Source organism: Cibotium barometz, chromosome 38 (assembly GCF_041138505.1).
Source record: "Cibotium barometz isolate CiBa-2024 chromosome 38, ASM4113850v1, whole genome shotgun sequence".
Lineage (NCBI taxonomy): Eukaryota > Viridiplantae > Streptophyta > Polypodiopsida > Cyatheales > Cibotiaceae > Cibotium > Cibotium barometz.
In genome coordinates, this window is record NC_141083.1 from 24,076,262 (window position 1) to 24,098,070 (window position 21,809).

The 21,809-nt window shown below is 45.4% G+C and overlaps 1 protein-coding gene across 1 annotated transcript; it reads right to left on the bottom strand.

Moving 5' to 3' along the window:
* Window positions 1-3,158: 3,158 nt before the first annotated feature.
* LOC147616505 (uncharacterized) lies at window positions 3,159-20,196 on the bottom strand. Its single transcript, XM_086777578.1, has 3 exons — window positions 19,966-20,196; window positions 18,950-19,195; window positions 3,159-3,525 (listed from the first exon to the last, which is right to left on the bottom strand). The coding sequence occupies exons 1-3, from the start codon at window positions 20,131-20,133 to the stop codon at window positions 3,319-3,321; spliced, it is 621 nt and encodes a 206-aa protein (XP_086633704.1). The 5' UTR covers window positions 20,134-20,196; the 3' UTR covers window positions 3,159-3,318.
* Between the last annotated feature and the right edge of the window lie 1,613 nt (window positions 20,197-21,809).

Sequence of the window (21,809 nt, forward strand, 5' to 3'; positions counted from 1 at the left end):
TGACATTGTCTTGGATTTCCTTCACATGAAATCGGTGACCTAAGTTGGTCAAGTCCATTGATCAGATTAACATAATACAAGCTCAATGCTTCCATTCCTAATATAATTCCTATCATGCGAATATAAAGATATAAAGCCCAAGGATGATCAAAAGCATGAACACCCCTTGGACACTTAAATTATCAAAGTCTAGTATTCATGCATAGAGGTTTTACCCATCCTAGAATTCAAGAAGAAATTCTGACATTTGCATCATGGGAAAGAGAAGTAGATGGAACATTTTGAAAAGGCTACCAAGATATTTGGTTTCCTTGATTTAGTGTACTATGACTTGTGTGGACCAACCAATGTTTATTCACAAATGAATTTTCTAAAACAACTTAGGTATTTTCTTGGGTACAAGTTAGATGCCTTCTCATACTTTAAAGAATCCTCTATGACTATGTCCCAAAAAGAACAAGTAAACCATAAAAGTCGTAAGGTCGAATGGAGGGGAAGAATATACCTCAAATGACTTCAAAGGTCATTGTTGAAAACGTTGATTTTAAGTGGCAATACACCACTCCTCATACTACTCAACTAGAATAAAGTAGCATATAGAATGAAAATGATGTTGGTTGAGAAAATGAAAAGTGTGCCAAAAGCCACCGACCTTTCTTTTGGACAAAGGCTATATCTACATACCTTTATCTCCAAAAAGTAGGACTACATAACTTCATGATAATTCGAGAAGAGAATTTTACTAAAGGGAATCTTGCTCATATGCAAGATAGTGAAAGGAAGAAGCTAGACCATAAATCCAATTTATAAATTATATGGTTAAAAGTTGTGAAATCCTTGCAACTATTTTCTCCACAAATGGTCAAATACCAAGATGAAACATTTATTCGTGGCATCCAAGAAATTCAAGATGTCAAAGAAGAAAACAAGGATGACATTCTACCCATCATTTCAAATGAAAACTTCATTTCTTCAAATATTAAAGAGACAAAAATCAGGTTCTCAACAGATCAACTAGACCCTTTGAAGGCCTGATTACAATCATGCACTAATGACAAATATTATGAGAATGGGTGGGCCAAAAATTATAAAGTCAAGGGGAAAAAGTTACGGTTGACACAATCTTAGTATGTATTCTAGGCCCCTATCTATGCTCCCACACATCCACATCTTGTGATCATTGTCTAGTATATGATCCTACCTTGATTAAAATGATAAATAGCTTCACTATGCCATGAGTATACTTGCCAACTTCCCAGTATGGAATGAGAGGATACAAACCAACCCCAACACCATGCCAAGTTAAGGCAAGATTAACGAGTCAAAAGTTGAAAAGCCATAGTATATATAGATAAGAAAATGGCAATCTCATCCATTTGACCATCACATAGTTATATATCAATTATGCAATAGGTTTGATTAGTCAATTTATGCGAGATCTTTTAAAACCCCATTTCAATGTAGTTAGAAGGACCCCCAAACATATCAAAGGACTTGGGGACCATGGCTACATTTTATGTCTAATTTACAGCTAAAACATTTAAGGCTACAAAAATATGTTGACCAAGCGCACAGTTTACACGTGGAAATAACATTATGATTTAGTTCTGGCTAGATAAGTATATCCATAAGATGGACAGGTTAGAAACCTACATTTGCAATATCTCCTGTACTAAGTATTGGGGAGATGCAATAGCAGCACATAAGATAAGCTAATAACACTTATGGCTTAGTTTTGAGTAGCCAATGACTTAAGTGTGATGTGTTTGGCATTCAGTTGGCAAAAAGTCCAGTGTTTCTTGATAGACAAAACACAGGCATCCACTGCCTGTTCAGTTGGGGACCAACTACATTTTTTATGGAATTAAACACTAGCTTGTCGGACTTATAAGCACATTCCATTCAAGGTTCAAACTTCATATGCAAATCTTCTCTCCTCTTTCCAACTCTCAAGTATACCAAAGCCTGAAGAAATGAGATAAGAAAGGTAGCCAAAGCATAGCACAAAGAGAAGAAAGTTTGTACACGTGCTGAGGCACCGTCAACATAACATTAGGCAAGATGGATATTATAAAACTGTGTACATGCCGAGGTAACAGCAATTAAAAAATGACAGGCAAGAAAAATTGACGATGTTGCGATACATCAGTAGCCACACAGGCAAGGCTAAGAACCCTACCAAACGCTGGGCCCGCCCTGGTTGGTTGGTCGTTATATCCATTTTGCCTTTGGTAGCACACTTCACACACGTACACCTCTTTACAGGCTTCCACATCAGCCTACTAGGCTAAGGGACTACACTTTGAGCATCTGATCCAACTATCAATGTCACTGGCTAATGTATTCTCCTATCCACAACAATAGGCTAGGATATTTGATTGTATGCACTTCTTGGTTGGGTAGGAAATGTAGCATGACATTAGGCAAGCTAGATTGGAGTGGTTAAGAAAAGTGTGCGAAGGGTGACAACAGCCCCATGTTCCCAATTGTGGCTGGGAGTGCGTGGCAAGCAGAGCACATCTGTGTCTGGGATTGCATGACCAAAGCACCTGTAGAATCATGATCCTAGTTGGTTTGGTCCATCGTACCACCAATGCGTCTGTACAAAAGTACCTCTTCTCTTCAACACAGCAATGCCCCCATTCTCTCATTGTCTCCAAACGTCTGCTCCAGGAGCTTGGAGAGGAGAGATTAAATTGGTGATGCATAGCACAATAAAAAGCTAGAACACCTGCTGGGTGAATGTGAACCTAAGTATGAGGTTAGGCGAGCAGGATTTTGGGGATACTGAGACACGTGTGCACTCTTGAGTGTGCATAGTAAAGAACGCTGACCACGGCTGTTTGGCTGAGACTGCACACTTGGCACATCTGGGAAGCAAGGGAAAAACAGCCCTTTGTGGCTTCAACCTCACACTTATGCTACCTACTGACAAGAAACAACTGCACACTTCAGTTAATTGTAATAAAAACAACACAGAAAAATGGTTGACAATGACTAGGGCTCATTATACAGAAACAATCGCCACCCGTCATCCATGGACAGCCAATCTTGCCTGTCCAACTCCCTGCCCATCCCAGGAGCAGCAAGATATATGTACAAGGACCTAAGCCTAGAAACTAAAAGCATTAAAAACCATAGCATCACACTAAGGCATATGTTGATAAAGCTTCTTCATTGAAACTACTACATGCCTGTTAGAACCAAAACTTACAATAGTGAATGTGATGACTATCATTACACCTTGTGTTGCACACTTACAAAAATTGAAGAAATGAACTGTAGTCCTCAAAAAAGGAATTAGTAACCAATATTATTTCAAGCACCAGCAGGGCCACTTCGTTTCCTCCATTTCCCAGACCTACGAGGCTCAGAAATAACTGGTACATCACGCATTGGATCAGCTTCCTGAGGTATGTCATAATTGTCAGGTATTTTTCTAAGCCTAAAACCTTGCCGGAGATATTTGAACACATTGACTGCAAAGACATACGTTTGTTTTGGCCCATATGCAATTAAGAAGTACTGCAAAGACATTCAAAGCATTAGAAACATCTATATATACCAATGGAAAGTTCAAGTTATTTCCCAAACTAAAGAAGAACCAAAGTACAATCTCAACTCTGTGAGAGTCTATGCATGGCATCTCCACCTCACATCATCAGTGCTGTAAGACTACTCATGCAATGCAAGTAATAAAGATAGAATGGGCAGCAGAAGACTTCAACACACAAGCATTCACAAGTAACCTACCCTATTCCTTGTATTATGTACAACCAAAAAAAAACTCAATTTTTTCGATACAAAAGGTAATCCCAAAAGATAATCTCCTTGATCTCAACCCAAAACACTAGCAGCTGATCCATTCTCCATATCCAATTGCAAACATACGGCTGTCCAATTGCTGAGATGGAAGCGAAACAACTGATCTCCCTCTAATCTCAGCCCAATTGCTGAAGACAGCTGTCCCTTTAGCTCATGCTCACTGCAGATCTGGTTCAGCGCTCCAAGTGTCACTGCAATGCATGTTTTGCAGAAACCACTTTGTCTCTTACAGCATCTTCAAATTCAAAGTGGTTTGAGAGATTTTTAGGAGGATGACTTTTCACATAAAAAGTCAATAAAGTTGTTTTTCAGTTGCTTTTTAAAAGCAAGTAAAAAGCAAAACTTACCTTAAAGCAAGCCTAAGCCGGCTCTATATAAGTGAGGGCTCTAGTCATAACCACAACGTGGGTCTGAGAGGTGGAGGCCAAAGAAGCCTTCACTCACGGGCCTTGGGCGCGTGCTCCTAGCCGAGGATACTTGGAGCGAGACCGGTGAAGTTGTAACCCAACTTTGTGAAGAGTAAAGAAGTACTTGCGGGGATGCCAGAACAGTTTGGGGCCACCACTTCTCTTGTGTAGGAGCAATCTAGCTCCCCTTGTCTACATTCTCTCTCTATTTTCTCTCTCAAGTTTAACTAATTTAAACTATTTTGAAGTGCTTGTGTGTGGGAAAGGTTTTATCTACCGCCCATCAATTTTATTAAAGGCTGGCGTCAAGGTTCCATTGTCGCGATCACGTCAACTTTCTCAAGGGGCCAAGCTCATGGTCATCTGCACACAAGCATGACACGAAGAGACGAGAAAGAAGCCAAAGAAGAGAATCGATTTCTCTTGGGAAAAAGCAAAGAGAATTCACATGGACCACAGACACATGAAAATGCACAGTGAAGGCATGTGTTGGCATGTGTAGATCAGCCATCAGCATTTGGGTGGATAAAAGTTAAAAAGCAAGGCTCTTTTGACCAAAGGTTAAGTTTAACAAAGTCAAAAAGCGGATCAAAGTGTATGGAAAGGTTGACTACGTCAGGATAACGGCGTGCATGTGGTTTGGAACAACTTCAAGCAAGAGAACATGCAAATGCAAGGATGTTTGACCAAGTTTGAGCAAGGGTTTACCAAGTTTGACCGTGCATGCAAATGCGGGGATGTTTGACCAAGTTTGAGCAAGGGTTTACCAAGTTTTGACCGTGCTTTGACTGAGGTTGACTCGATGGACAAGGTGGACCAATGTTGTGGGAAAGCATGGGCTGATTTTGGCTTGGTTTTGAAAAGTAAAAAGTCTGCAAAAGCTGGTTTTTTTGCTTTCTTGGTTGGAAAAGTCACTTTTTCTCAAGGCTTGATGAGAAGTGCTTTTGGCGGCCTGTTGGAGGGCAAGATCAGGGCCACTTGGAGGGGTAAATCACTAGCCGAAAAGCAAGATTGGACATGAGCACTAGAGGGACAGCAAGAGGTGCTGAACAAGCGTGCTTATCAACGTTTCCAGAGGGGAAATTTATGGGCTGATTCTAGGCAAGATGCAATCAAGACCAAAAGGGACTTTGATGCAGGTGAAGAAGCCATGTGAGAAGGTAACTTCACGGACAGGTTCAGCAGCACAGTGTGGGTCTGGAGCATTGCCTGATGCTCAAGAGGGGGTTCCCTCTGTTAGCATTATTCATCTCCTGGTAGTGTGCCCAAGTTGTGTATCAAGGGTGCCTAGATTTATCCCAGGCAACACCTTATTTTTTCCTCTGTTTAGGCCCTTGGTTGTAGGTTTGGCCACCCATTATCACATGTTTATTTTTGTCCAATCGTGAGTCTTTTCTGGAGCAAGTCAACTAGCTTATCTTGGGGCTATATAAGGCTTGCCTCCTCCTCATTTGTACTCACCTTGACAGGGGCTTCAAGGCCCGGGTCCTCCCTCAAGGGAGTAGTTCATCATGCCCACACATACAGGGACCACCCCTTGCACAGGGCTGATTGTATCATTGCTTCTTCATCATTATGCAGATTTGTTTTCTCTCTCTCTGTGCCTATGTCTCACGCTTTCCGCTGCGCACTTTTAACATGGTATCATAGCCCCGGGTTGAGGCTCTTCTACAGAAGGTGTTCGGGCGTTTTTTAGAGAGAAGGATTTCTGCGTTTTCTTGATGCTACTGGTTGCAGAGGAGGAGGAGAGCATTTTTCTCCAGAATAGGTACTCTCATGGCTGCGTTTTCTGCCCTTGTGAGCAGGTGAAGGGCAGCCAGCATGGCTGCGTTTCTGCAGATATGGGGCAGCAAGCAGGGCAGCCAATCTGGCTGCAAATATGTGGCAGCAAGCAGGGGAGACACCCTGGCTGCGTTTTCTGCAGATCTGGGGTAGCAAGCAGGGGAGACACCTATGGATGTGTTTTCTGCAGATCTGGGGCAGCCAGAGGACGTGCTGAAGGTGCTGTGTTTTCCTCTTCCCTCTCTTCTTCTTGGTACACGTGCTGCCGGCTGTTTACAGCAGCGTTTTTTGCATTATCTCATCTGCGTTCTTGGAGGCAGTGAAGGCAGGTGTTCTTTTTCAGGAATGGTGCCTTCCCACATGGCCTTGAGCCCTTGCTCGGCCAATCTTTGCTTTGTCAGAGTTTTCAGACTCATGGGTGCACACTTGGATTCTCATCCTCAAGGTGTGTGTGGAAGACAGTTAGTCCTTTCTCGACAGCAGAGGGGGTCTGTAATATGCGGAGGGGAGCATGGGGCCTATTTATATGCCCCATGCATGCAGTCGGCCAGCTGTAAAAGCTCTCCACGACTGCATACAGCAGTCAGCCAGCCACCAGCACCTCCACGACTGCTGAATATGCAGTCGGCCAGCCACACGACTGCTGAATGGACAGTCGGCCAGCCACTAGGTGCTCCTGCCAACCATCTGGCATCCATCCACACCATGGAAAAATGGGGAAAAATAGGGAAAAAAATACGGGGAGTGAGGAAAAATGATAAAACACCTCATAAGGGCGGGCACACCCACAACAAAGGCCCTAGTGTATAAAAATAGACAGGAGATGACTTCTAACAATATGCTCCAAATAATGCTCGTGCAACGCGTTTGCTGTGGAATGATTTGTGTGCTCTTTCAATCTCTCATCCTGGCTTTGTGATGGGAGACTTTAATATGTGTGTCTCTAGGGAGCAAGCCACGTCGCCTCATTCTGTAATGGATGGCTCGGAGAGAATGGCGTGGGAAGCTTTTGCAGCAAGGTCGCTAAAACAAGACATGTGGTCTTGGTTGCATCCAGATGAAAGGGGTTACACTTATGCCTCACAACAGTTTCGGGGCACTTATGCTAGATTGGATAGGATGTATATTTTACATCAAGATCTCTTTTTGCCAGAGGTTCTTACTATGATGGTTGATCAGCAACAACAGGTTTTGTCGGATCATTGGCCGCTTGTGTTTGAAATGGTCTATCATCCTGTGGATGCATATAAAGGCTTGTTGGGACGCTTGCCTTTGCGCTTAAATCACACTTTTTTGGAGCATGAAGTTTTTGATGTTTATATGCGTCAGTTGATACGACATTTCTCCACAAGAGTGTCCATGGCTGATTATCATGCTTGGCCAATGTTCCTTACCAACACTCGAAAATTAGCGCGGCATTATGGTCTTGCTAATGCCTCTATACAAAAACAGCATGTGGCTCTTCTTGAGTCGCTTTTAAAGGGCTACTTTTGAGGCTTAGCCCTTTCCTCACAGATAGAGGCGGGACCCCATTTGGTATTACAGACCACCTGTGTGGTTGTCCCCCCCCCCCCCCCCCGCCCCCCCCTTATGAGATAGCCTTCTCCTCATAGAGCGACTAGCCAGAGGAGAAGCATCTCTTCCCTTTGTGATCACTTGTTTCCCGCCCTTACATGAAGCGAGTTTGTATTTAGCCCTTCGTGGTTGTACTTAGTCCTTTGTGGCTATTTTTCTTTAACTAATTAAAGGATCTTTTTCCCGGGAAAAAAAAAAGAACCGAATTGTGAAGAATATGGCACACTCCATGCTCTTTGCAACAAAGCTACTTTAACACCTTTGGTCAGAATCAATCAACACAGCAGTGTACCTTCTGAACCGTTGCCCCACGGTCGTTGTCTCTCACAGGACCTTGTTTGAGGCATTTTATGGCGAAAAACCCACTACTCTTCTAAATCAGAGACTTACAAAGTTTTTGATCCACAATCGAACAAAGTCTTCGTTCGTCGAGATTTTGTCTTTGATGAGCGAGATTTACTTCGCCTTCCGTTGCCCATACCACCCGAACAAGATTTTCTGACTGTGCCACATGAACCCCATCAGTCAACTATTAGTCTGCCTCTTGAGGATCCTTCCTCCTCCCGACAGCCACCCAAGGACCCTTTACCCCGCTGGTCCCAACAGACCATGCGTGATTCAGGCATGCTTACCCGTGATCAAGGTTGTTAGAGGCGTCCAAGGCATTTGGTACGAGGCACGTATGGTACGTGCCTCAAAAGACTCTTATTTTTTTGGAGACTTTAGAGACGTGTTAGAGGCGAGAGAGAGAGAGACTAGAGTGTGTATGTATGAGCCTTGAGGGAGGGAGAGAGAGGGTGTGTATGAGAGGGAGAGAGAGGGTGTGTGTGAAAGAAAGAAAGCTGTATTAAACGTCTGCAAAAGGCCAAAATCACCTATGAGACGAAAATAGTCCATCATCATCATCTGGATACATCATCAAGATTCAAGGGTACAAAGTAAAATGAAATGAACTGAAATGAACCGGTAAAGTATAGAGAGAGCTCCTAGTGTGTTTGAACTTTGAACTTTGAACTTTGGGTCTTGAGAAAGGCTTAAGGGAGGGAGGGAGAGAGAGAGTGTGTGTGAGAGGGGTTGCCTTGGGCCCTTAAAACCCCCGTCTAAAGACTCAAACCAGGAAAAAAAAAAATTGTGGACGCCTCGATTAGGCAGTCATACGCCTCGAACGCCTCTAACCGTTAGAGGCGCGCCTCGTAACAACTATGCCCGTGATACCCCCTTGGACAGTCCTCATCGGTCCACCACACTCACTCCTCATGCCTCATTTGCCTCTATTTTTTCCGTAGACTATGTGGCACATGATGAGCCAACATTGTGGAAAGCATGCAACATCCTTACAAAGTCCATCAGCTGGCCCATCCTCGAGCGTCTTCACGAGCGGATCGGCATCGGCCCACCATCACCCTCAGCATCTTGAGAGGGGGACTATCCTCTCCTTTCAACTTAGTCTTCATTGTTGTAACTTGCGCATGAGTCGGTGAAAACCCCATGAGGACACTACTCATGTGAAAACCCACTGCATAGCATTTACCATCTTGCATACCCTTTGCATAGCATTCAATTTTTTGTGTTTGGGATGCAAGTATGAATGAAAACCCAAAAATGGGCATTTATGCATGTGAAAACCTCTTGCATTGTAGCATTGATCCAGTACTACCCAAACTCACACAAACTACAACAGACGAAGAGCACATGATCTACACCCGCGACACGTAACCTTACCCAAACCAAATACTCATCATGTTCCTCTACTGTCGGCGCTTCATCATACCAGGCCATACACGCTGCTGCTCTGCAGTGCGGCACCAGGTCTGCATCAAAACAATTCAGCAGTCTTACACCAACACATACTCTTCATTATTTTATTGCTGCTGCCAGCGCTTCTTCTGCTGGTCTTCACCATTGTCTTCTCTGAACAACAACGCCCTGTTGGCAGCACCCAGATCTGCCCTAGTCACACCCTGTACCTACAGCACCTAACGACTTCACATCTGCGTTTCTTCTACAGTACCCATCTTCACATGTGTTTACCTGGAGTGCTCATACTACCTCGGGATCATGGCCCTCTCCACCCTCATTCACCATCACCGGGACAGCAACCCTCTCTGCTCCTTTACCTCGACATCGAGACAGCAGCCCTCTCTGCTCATTACTTCGGGATAGCAGCCTACCATCTACTTGGGATCACCGCCCTCAGCATCAGCACAGGACAACAGCCCTCTCTGCTCCTTCATTTCTGTGTTGCCTTATCAAAGTCTCACACCGAGCTCTTGTACTGGATTTCATTCATCATCATATATACACTCACTCACCCATTTCATGTTGTGTTGATTTGCTCTAATCTCTCATACATCTGGTCCTTTTGTCCTTTTGCCCTCACAGTCTCTCCTGGCTTGAAGTCCACTTTGTTGGTTGAAGGCTCCTTTGCATTCTTCTCCCTTGCAAGGCCCAAGGAAGCTACATCTCAGAGAGCGGGTCTAGGGGTAGAGTCTTTGGGTAACGGATCGGGTAGCTCCGGATCCCTCTCCGATGGTAAACCCCTTTGGCTCGTATACAAGCTTTGGCCTCCTCCACTCCTTCGGCCTCAATGGCTTGGTCTTTGATGAAGTCTTCAAACATCTAAGCTCTTATGTAATCTTGTTCCTTCTTGTCTCTCCAAGCTAGGAACTCTTCATCTTGGAAAAACTATCGAAACTTCCAAAAATCTCGTTATTCTGCCGATGTCATGGCCGCGGTCTCATGAGAAATAGATTGACGGCCTTGGTTCACTCCTAGAAGTTTTATATTGGCCTCATAGTTGTTCCCTTCTTGAGGAACTTGATCTCCCTCTACTCTTGACATGGCTCTTATCACCCCAAGAAAGGTTTCTTCAAGAGAAATCCTTGCTCTGATACCACTATAAGCCCAACGGAGCGTGCAGTGACAGATTCAACCACGTGTCCAAGAGATATAGATAGAGAGAGAAGGGAAAGGGAGTGATATAGAGATTTTACACATTACACCACATTGAGCAGAGGTCTCGCCCCCTTTCAAGAATTTATTTCAAGAGCAATCCACGAGCTTTTCCAAGCTAGGACCAATACAACAAATAAATACAATATCAAACAGACATGTCGATGATGAGGTCGGACTGAAGCCGACACATCAAGGCACAAGATCTTTGATGTCAAGCACACCACGAGGATGACCCACAAGTGTCTTACACCGGGCTAGTACCAATATCCAAGGTCCTAATCAAATCTTGAGGATCACAGATACCCACAAGAACTCCAAACCCAATCTGGAAAGGATCTCGAAAAGGCAAGCACCAAGTTGACGGCTGTTGGACCGGACAGAAGGCAGTTCAGGGCGGCAACAGCACTCTGAAGGCAGCAGTGGCACGGCTTTGAAGGCGGCAAGTGGCAGAGCAACGGCACTACACAGGGTGGCACAAGCGACACTGCTGGGCTGAAACAAGTGTCACATGGCGGCGGCGTTGCGGCCCAGGCGGTGGCTCTACAAGCGATGGCGGCGACGGCGCACAGAGCGCAAATGGGCGGCGACGCTGCACAGTTAGCGGCAATGGTACCACACATGATTCAGGCTGGCGGCAGTGCTACAAACAGCAGTGCTACCAAGTGCAGTAGAGGCGGAGGGCGGCGATCTCCAACGGTGTTGGCGCAAGGTGGCAGAGAGGATGATGATGCTCTTACTCTTTACAAGATTAATCTCCACCAAGACTCAAGTTGTTATGTCTCATCAAGAGGGTACAAACTTCTTTTATACTTGAATGGGGGGGAGGGGGCTTGTTTTGCCATGCTTTGAGTTTGCTTTGCTTTTGTCTTTTCTCTTATAAATATTTGATTTATGCTTTTGTAGATTCAAGGCCTTGCTTTTTGGCCGTAGAGCTGCCTTTTGGAAAAGTGGCTTTTAGCTTTTTGATCCAGCTCAGTGTCCTCTTTCCAATGGTGCCCTCAGCTCACAATCAACATAGTTTGACTTTTTGCTTTTTGACCAAGACTAATGCTTTTTCCTGTGCTAGCTATATGAACCCTATTCCCATGTGTTCATCAATCTGTCCATGTGTCCGGGCATGAGTTTCATCGTGTAAAAAGAGCTCGGAGGATCAAATAGTTACACTCATCCTCTACAGTGTCCAGATTAGGCCGGAGGACTAGGCGAGTGATGAACTCTAGAAAAACGTATGTCTCCAAGACTGCTTCCACCATGACTTTCCAGATGTCGTAGTTTGTGACATCCAACTTGGCATCCGTAGGAAAAGTCAGAAGAGTGGGTATCTCAACCGTCCGAGGTGGAATGAGTGCCATGATGTAGCCCCTTTGAAAAACGCACACACCAAAACAACCCAAGAGCCGCTCTTTGCACTTGTAGGGAGGGTGGGCGGTATAGAAAGTGAGTGGAGAGGAGAAAAAAATGCAGATCTGCCTCTTCGGAGAAGAAAACGCAGGTGTAAAACTCTGCGTGCAGCCACCAAGTTTGCATGGAAACACTGCAAAAATCAGCACCAATCAGCGATTCCAGGTCTAGATGCCTCTGCTTTGATACCATGTCAGAAGGCAGCAGAAAGATGTAGACGAATGACAAAAACACTAAAGCTCCAAGTGAGAGATGAGAGAAAAGAGCAAAATGCTGATGCACTTACTACTAATCCTCAAGAAAAAGATGGATACAACAAGCCCGTAGGCGAGGAGTGGTCTCCGTAGGCAAATGGCTGAAGGTGCTCACCAAATGACCAAAAGCGATGATGACAGTGAGGGGAAAGGGCAGCAAATATATACTCTCCATATGAGTTGGCCGACTCCCTCATAAACTCCTACACGACCTGAAAAATGGGAAGAATACGGCATAAAAAGCCATAAAAAGGGTGGGCAACCCACATCAGAGGCCCAAAATAGGAAAATATGGGAAAATATAGGAACTGTAGACACCAAAATAGCCACCAACAGGAGATGATATATGCTAACACAATAGCCCCAAGTGACTGCCGGCCGCAATGCCCTTTGGTTCATGGACAGTGAAACCGATCCCGTCAAGTGGGAATAGACTCCGTTGGACACCCACACGCGTAATAGCACAACTTAATATCACAATTTGAAATGGACAACTTAATAACAACTTGAAATTGAAATGAAATGGAATGAGATAGATGGACACCAGCACTGGGGCTGGAACGGGCCGACCCCCCCCTCAATATATGATATATTATTAGGAGTATTTAAAAAATACAATGCTCCATGGGTTCCAAGAACCAGATGATGTCCATGTACAAATGAATACAGTACCAAACAAAAGGCTCGAAGTCGACGTTTGAAGTACTTAGAAACCAAGACATTAAGCACAAAATTGCACCAAAAAGAGGAGAAATGCATAGTCGTATTAGCAAAAAACTATAATGGGGCGCCGATGGCGTGATAAACAAAAGTGAGTGTACAATGATCAATCTAAACAAAAATGCCAAATGGCATAATGAAAGGCCCAAGGAGGGTGTACACTCAAGGCAAAATGACTAAGTGCCAAGATACAAGATTGCTAGCAAAAAAGTGGGGCAAGAGTCGAGACTCGAGAGTCGAGACTCTAGACTCAAGAGACTAGGCAAGAGGCTGAAAAGGGTGAAGATCAATCGTGACCTCCTCAGTGAAGTCCTCCATAGGCTGGTCCTCAAGTGGGAGGGGAGGGGGAGGTGGGGGGGACAATGCCTCGGGCACAACCTCAAGCTCCTCTAAAATCTCGGCCCTCTGCTGATCAGAGAGATGTGGGTCCTGCTGTGCCTGCTCCCATTCGGTGAAAGGATCTGCCTTCTTTGTCAAGCCCTTGCAAAGCATTCGCAAGTTGGCACTGACAAACACCAAATCATTTGCACGCTGTACACCAAGGCGGTTCCTCTTCTTAGAGGCAATGTGGCTATAAACTGACCAGAGTTGCTCTAGGCAACTGCTACTGCAAGCCTGTGAGAGTACGCGCACAGCAAATTCCTGCAACTTTGGAGTTTCCGCACCATAATCCTCCCACCAAAGTGCAGACCCTACCTTGAAGCGGTCCGCCTGTGCATCTGCCAAACCAAAAGCCCCCCGCTTCTCTCTATAAATCTGCAATTGGTCCTTGATTGTGCGGCGATCCTCCTCACTAGTGCAAAGGCGATCCAAGGTTTGTCGAAGGCCTTTGCTCACCTCTTTGTCCTTGTGTTGCCCTTTGCCTTGAAACTCAGGATCAACAATGTAGGCAGCAGCATGGAGGGGAGAGTGGTAGGCTTGCCACCTTTTCAAACATAGGGATTTGACCTGTTTATAGTGAGGCTTGACTTTGAACATTGCTTTTAGCTTCTCTGTCATGCGATCCATTGCCTCGTACACTTTGCCAATGCATGGTTGAGTGGAATCCACCACCCTAAGGAGATCAATAATCGGTTGCACCATCTCCACAAGCGCCTTGGCCTCCTCCCACCATGCCGCATCATCCGCCCTTTCCCTGCAAAATTTGCCGACCGTCGTGGAAGCCTCTGAAGTGCGTGCAAACTCATCACTGAGGAAGAGTCCCCTCAATGCCCCGCTACATGTACACAAGCGGCCTAGCATGAGAAAGTTGAATGCAAACCTCGTCTCAGAATACTTAAGAAGAGAGAGACTTGACTTCTTGGAAAACTCGTGCTGCACCCTGTGATGGTTGAGGACAAAGGTCACTATTTTGTTGGCACCCTCAATGACAGGTGCAACCCAATCCAAGGCCCCTATGTCTTTGATAAGGTTGTTGAGGCAATGGGCCATGCAAAAGCACACGGTGATGCGAGGATAAGTTGCTTGGAGAATTGTCCCCGCCGCCCTATTTGCCGGTTCTCCATCCGCACATATGGCAATGACATTCTCCGCCCCCACCGTCTCTAGTGTTGTTGCCCACTCCGCAGCAAGTATCTCGGCACTCTTCCCCGTCCCGGAAGCATCATGGGAGTCGACAAAGTATGTCTCCCCTCGTGAGTAGGCAACAACTCCATGGATGGAGCGCTTTCTAGTGTCACTCCACCCATCAACGACGAGGGTAACACCATTTTCAGCCCATTGCTCTTTCATGTGGTTGGCCGCCACCTCCACGCTTGCCTTCTCCTTGTCAAGGAGAGAGGTGCGGATGGTCTCCGAAGAGGGGGGAACATAAGAGGGTCCATACTCCGCTATCAATTTGCACATGGCCCGAAAGTATGGAGATCTATCCAAAACACCATATGCAAAACACAAACAAAATTCAGATTTTTACCATCATTTAGTCTTTTAAGTTTTAGTCTTTAAAGTTTAGAGCATGATATTTGAATTTTAAATAGTACATGAGCATAGTGCCAAGGACTTACCGTGCCGCCCGAAATGCTATGTGGTCATGAAAGAAGAATCGTGCCACCGCCATGTCCACCTCCTCTTTCAATTGAGGGTTCCAATTCTCATCAAGAGTACTTTGGCGTCCCCGGGAAGCGGATGCCTCTCTTGATGAACGAGGTACATGCGGCGTTGATGTCCTCACAAAGGATGTGGGGTCAACGGCCACTTGAGGATTGCGTTTTGCCAACTCGGCCGCCTCATAAACCACAAGCTTTTCAAGGAGCTCCTTCTTCTTCTCGGCCGAAACCTCCTTGCAAAATTGCACTTCGTTGCCGGGCTCATGCAAGAAGTGAGCACGCACTTTGTGGGCACCGCCGGTTCGCTTGTAGCCGCAAAGCTTACATACCCATGGTCTTGAACCACCCCCTTGACCGTATTGCGAGCACTCTACCTCGTCCCACCAACTCCATCGATGTACGGCGGGCCTCCTTCTTCGTGATGGAGCGGGTGTTGAAGTGGTGGAGGCGGCGGCGGACCCGGGTTGAGGAGAGGAAGGGGTTTGAGAAGAGGATGCCATAGTGATAGAGACTAGAGTAGAGCTTGAGAAAGAGTCAAGACGGAGAATTGGGATGGAGATGTTGGAGAAGGAGAGCTTGGACAATGGAGAGGGTGAGCTTGGAGAGGGAGAGCTTGGATGTTGGAGAAGGAGAGCTTGAAGAGGGTGAGCTTGGAGAGGGAGAGCTTGGATGTTGGAGAAGGAGAGCTTGGAGAGGGAGAGCTTGAGCCTTGGGTCTTGGAGAGGGAGAGCTTGGAGAGGAGATGGCTTGAGGAGAGCATGGAGGTCTCTTATATAGAAGAAGAGGGGAGCCATGTGGGAGAGAGAGACTCAAGGAAGAAGCCTTGGAGGAGTTGCGCATCACCAAACGGCTAGGACAGATAGCCGTTGAAGCCCCGCCAACGGTCAAAAACTGCCGCCAACGGTCAGTTTGACCGTCCCCGTACGGACAGGGAACGCCGTTCCCGGAACATTCCCGGAACGCGTTCCCGACGTCCCCGTTTCGCAGTCGGGCTGCCGTCCCCGTCCCTCCGTCCCGCGGACGTCCCGCCCCCGTCCCAGGCGTTCCCCGTCCCTAGGGTCCGTCCCCCCCGTCCCATGTCACTATGGTGGATACTCAGTCGGGTGCTGTGATAGGCAGCGCAGCCTGTTTGGCTGCCTATCAAGAGGCGCGCACACACACAACCGCCTGGCTGCTGAAAGGAGAGGAGGCACCTAGTCGACTGCAGTAGACAGCCGTACCCTGCTGGACAGAAGAGGTCGCCGACTGCTGAAAGAATGAAGTTGGGGCAGCCTGAAGCGGAGGAGGTGATCGCCGGGCTACTTTTGATAGAGGTCGTGGCTCCCTTTTTTTAAAGGTTGGAAGGGGAGTAAAACAATTTGATTTGGCTGGCTCCCCACGTTTGCATGTGGGCGGCCAGTTCCATGGTGGGATGGGTAGGTGACCATGCACCCACCCCCACACACACACAAGTGAAGTGTGGCTCCCCACCTTGGCCCCTAAGTGGGTGCCCACTTTTAAGTGAGTGAACATATAACCTTATAAAATGAAAGGTTAAAGAATAAACTATTAAACCAACATGTGCAATACACTTACCACCTGTTCACATGCAACAAAACTCGTCAGAAGACAGAGCAAACTTCACGACTCACTGGCAGGCGTCCCCGCTCAATAAATGACGACAAACAGGCAAACACAAAAATACAAGTCATGCGAAAACAGTTTCAAACATGCAGAACATGAGTGCATGTGCAAATAGTATCATGGACATATCTCCCGTTCATGGAACAAGTACAAAATATCTGTCGGCACAAAAATGGCACGACGTAAAACATAAATCCTGGTCTTCCTATGGAGAGACAGTCCCATAGGTAAGACACAGTTCCAAGCATGAGCCTCCCTATGGAGTGACAGTCTCATACGCAAGACACGGCACGAATACTGGCTCTTCCATGGCGTGACAATCCCATGGGTCGAACACAGTCCAGGTCATACACGTGTGGCACCAGTCTGGCTCCCGTCCATACGACACCATCCTGCTAACACACAGGTGGCACCAGTCTGGCTCCCGTTCATGTCGAGCAAGAATACTGGCCTCTTCACATGAGACACCGGCCTGGTCTCAAGTGAACGAGACACAAATCTAGAGATGGACCAAATGGTCGACCAATTGGTGACATCCCCCGAGCTTCTAAAGAGTTGTCCTCAACTGAAAAGCCTCAAGATATGCCTGCAACAACTGTGGGTAGTCAACAAAATAGTCCTCATTTACCCACTTGGCATCAATAGGCAAATAATTCTTAAACTTCACAAAGTATCTCCTGAAAAGCTTTCAGGCAGGTAGCTTTCGCTCCTTGTGAAAAACAATTTGTTCTGGCTGGAGGATCTCCTCGAGCTCATCAATCTCTGGCGGATCTTCTGTGACAGGCTTGTCAGGATCTGGTCCCACATATTTTCGAAATAGGAAATGCTTCCAGTGACTAGGTAAAGCAAGCCTATATGACACTTCATTGATCTTTTGAATCACCTTGAAGGGTCCATAATAGCAAGGAGAAAGCTTAGGATATGATCCTTCTTGTCCTGGCCTCTTCCGAAGCCTGGCCTTCTCAAATTTCAGCAAAACCCAATCACCTTCTTTGACTTCCATGTCCCTTCTATGCTTGTCAACAGCCATTTTATGCTTATCTTGTGATCTTGCAATGGCTGTCTGCACCTGACCAAAGACGACATCCAAATCACGATCATATTCATCAGCTGCAAAAATCTCATCCTTTGTACGAAGGATGGGTGGCAATACCACTTTGCCATAGATAATCTCAAACGGGGCCTTTCCTATGGAAGCATGGATCGTATTGTTGTAGGCAAACTCAACAAGTGGAAGATACTTCTCCCATGCAGTCTTTTGATCTGCCACATAACATTTCAACAAATCCAACACGGCTGAATTTGCAGCTTCACTTTGGCCATCCGTTTGGGGATGATAAGGTGATGAAAACTCAAGTTTAGTACCCATATTATCAAATAAAGCCCTCCAAAAGAGGCTTGTAGTTCTGGGATCTCTATCCCCAACAATGGATTTAGGCATACCATGATGCTTGAAGATATTAGCAAGAAAAAGCTTTACCATATAATCAGCTTTAATGGTTTTCTTGATGGGCATCGCAAAATATTTGAAAACATGTACATGTAGCTTTGGAGTGTCTATTGGGCATCGCAAAATCTTTCCATTGCAAATATTTGAAAACATGTACATATAGCTTTGGAGTGTATGTTGGGCATAGCAAAATCTCTCCATTGCAAATATTTGAAAACATGTACATAGAGCTTTGGAGTGTATGTTGGGCATAGCAAAATCTCTCCATTGCTGAAGAACCAACATGCCTACCAGCACTTGGTTGCCAACTTGGAGAGAATCAGCCCCACAAATGCTTGTTTGGGGTGTGCATGCTGTGTATGTGTATGTGCGCACGAACTGCGCGCACTTGGTTGCCAATTTGGAGAGAGTCAGCCCCATAAATGCTTCTTTGGGATGCACATGTGGGGGCATGCTATGTATGTGGGTGTGCACACATATGTGTGCGCGCATGCAAGCTCGGGTGTGGGCAACTACATGCATGGGTGCGTGTACATATGTGCACGAACGCATGTGTGGTAGGTGGGTCCATATATCCTTAGTTTGTGGGAGCGTGTGTGCATGCTGTGTGTGCCCGCATAGTGGGTACTAGGTAGGCACATGTGGGGGCGTGCCCGAACATGTGTGCCTGCCTCTGTGTGACCGCATGCACGTGTGGGTCTGTTCGTCCAAGGAGTGGGTGTGTGCATGTGGGGGTGGGAACATGCAAGCTTGAGGGGTGGGGTTGGGTTGGGGGGGAGGGGGGGAGTAAACACGCACCATCTTGTTTTTTTCCCTTGAAATGATCAACAAACAAAAGCCTGTGATCTCCATTTACATGACAAAAATCCATAGGAAAATAGAAGAAAAGAGGAGGAGATCAAGGGCACATACAAGTAAGACCAGTGCAAATGTAGCCATAAAAACTTGTCCAGCTTCTTCCCAATCCCAAGGCTCATTTTGACCCAGGGCTTCACCCATGTCTTCATCTCCTCCACCTCCACCCCATGTGCCCCCGGCTCCACCACCAATACCGCCATCACCTCCTGCAAGTTCCCGGTTTCGAATCTCCTCCTCCCATTTCTTGGAAATACTCTTCTTGCCTTGAAATGCTTGCTCCAAAGCTTTTCGTGCTGCATCCTACAAAAGCTTGTCGCACAAAATGATCACATAGCTTCATATGCAATCCTAAACAAATATTATGAGTAATTGAAGGCAAAGCTTAATATGATACGTGCCATCACAAGTTTGGAATATACCCAAGCTTAAAATAAGAATGAAGCAGCCACTTTTTTTTTCTTATTAAAGAGGAGTTATATGAAGCTGTAAAATCTGTGAAACATGGCAAATACCTAGGTATTGAAGGTCTCCTAGATAGATTTTGAGAAAGCCTATGATAACCTTAAGTGGTTGCAATCTATGAGACACATGGGCCTTGGCCATAACTTCATTCACTAGACTAAAATCCTTTTACGACATGCATCAGCTGAGATCCTCATCAATGGTTCCCTTTCATATAGCTTCCCTCTGGACAAATCCATCAGACAAGGATGCCCCTTGGCTGCATTGTTGCATGCAATAGCTATTGATTTGTGCAGTTGCCATTCATAGCTAGGCAAACCTACAAGTCACAAGTAGGGTTTACCTAGAGTTATTTTTTAAAAAAAAGTGGGGTAATCAAATTAGGGTTAACTGGTATAATCAAAGATAGAGTTTAAACATTATTAAAGGATAAACCAGGGTTAATAAGGTTTAAGCAGATTCATGTATTCTGGCTTGCCCTAACTGCAAACGAGTAAAACAAAATAATGTAGAAAATAAAGTTGTCACTTATCTCATAATCAGACACTAAACAAGGGAAAAAAAACACACACGCACACACACAAGATATTCCCCACTTTTCACCTTACCTCTTTGCTGTCTTCGGCAGCGCAAGTTACCCTGGCTCTTGATCTGCAAAGGGTTTGCTGCAAACGAGAAAAACCTAGTGATTGGCGTGACCTGTTTATACCATGATGATGCTGATAAGGGGACAGGATTAGCGCAGATACAGAAGCGACCCCATTCTGTGCCAGCATTTTACCTATTCTCCTACCAATGCTATACGCACGGGCCACAACTATGTACTCGCCCAAATTCCTATCTGTGGTTTAAATCCACCTGCCTTTAACCAAAATTTTAGCAAGACTTCTTTCACATGCATCCGCCCACAACCACAACACGGGAAATATTATGCGGCAATCTGTAGACTTATTGAACAAGCCTTTAAGCCTCCTCCAATTGGTGCCACTTTAGTTCGATTCAAAAGATTTGGGGATAGCATGGTAGCATGGTCCAAGCAAAGCCACTCGAAATCTAGTAGTGGATGTAGTAGTATAATGAGAATGCTAAGTTAAGCAGAGTTGTGTATGTAGTAGTATAAAATGAGAATGCTAAGTTTAGTAGAGTTGTGTATGTAGTAGTATAATGAGAATGCTAAGTTTTTTATGCTTTATTGGTAGGACACCATTTGCAAATAGATTTTGCAAGAAAGCACAATAGTGGAAGCAAAGGATCTTCACATACAAAGCATTGAATTGCAAAAAAGAAGTGGAGAATAAACAATATTACTACTTGTAAACTTGATTAGAAACTAATGGATGTATGGCTACCCATGTGCTCTGAGTAAGGAGCTTTGATGGCAATCTAGACAAACTCTAGACGAAGGATCTCTTGCTTACAAGAGCGCTTGAACACAATCAACTCGATGATGAACAAAGGCTGGCAAACTAATCCTAGGTCTCCCCTAGCCTTGTAACCTTGCTATGATTATGGAAATAGTGCTCATAAATAGGCAGAGTGCCAAGTCCACATAAGTCATTATCTCCTAACCATCTATCCATATTTGTTGGCCACCATCTAGTATCTAAACTGGGAACTGCCCTGGTGCCCGAGTGCTCTTCAGCATAATGGCTACTCTAGGGCGCCTTTACAAATTGAGAGTGCATCCATCACCCACATTAAAATAACACGAGGGTGGAGCACTGAGCAAATCCCTCAATGTCCACTCATAGGTAAACTCTATCGGTCCAATGCCAAGTCGAGCAAATCTCTCCCAAGAGCACAATTCTCTATCAAGATCCACCTCTCTATCCATGGTAAGCTTGTCTACATAATGATAATGTATCATGTACAAGCATAAAACATCAGGTTCTTGGCAATCACCATGCAACTTTGATTATCACACAACAATAGTATCGCTCCCTTTTGAGCAACACCCGTGTCTCCCTTTGAGCAATAGTATCGCTCCCTTTTGAGCAACACCCATGTCTCCCTTTGAGCAATAGTATCACTCCCTTTTGAGCAACACCCATGTCTCCCTTTGAGCAACAATGTCGCTCCCTTTTAAGAAACACCCATATTCTTTTAAACCAAACTGCTTCACATGCAACAACACGTGCCTTGTACTCAATCTTTATAGAAGAAAGTGACACTGTAGGCTACTTCCAGACCCAATACGAAAATAGTAATCAGAAATAGATTTTTGCTATTACAATCTCCTGCCCAATCTGAGTCAAAAAATCCAGCAAAGATATTAGTGATGCCATATTCAATGGTACCTTTGATGTACTTTAACACTCATGTCTCTTCTTTACAGTGGTTGTCTTGGGGTTCATTTGAGAACTCACTAAGGACACCAACTACAAAGCTGATGTCAAGGCATGTATTGCACAAAAAGTTCAAACTCCCCACCAACTACAAAGCTGATATCAAG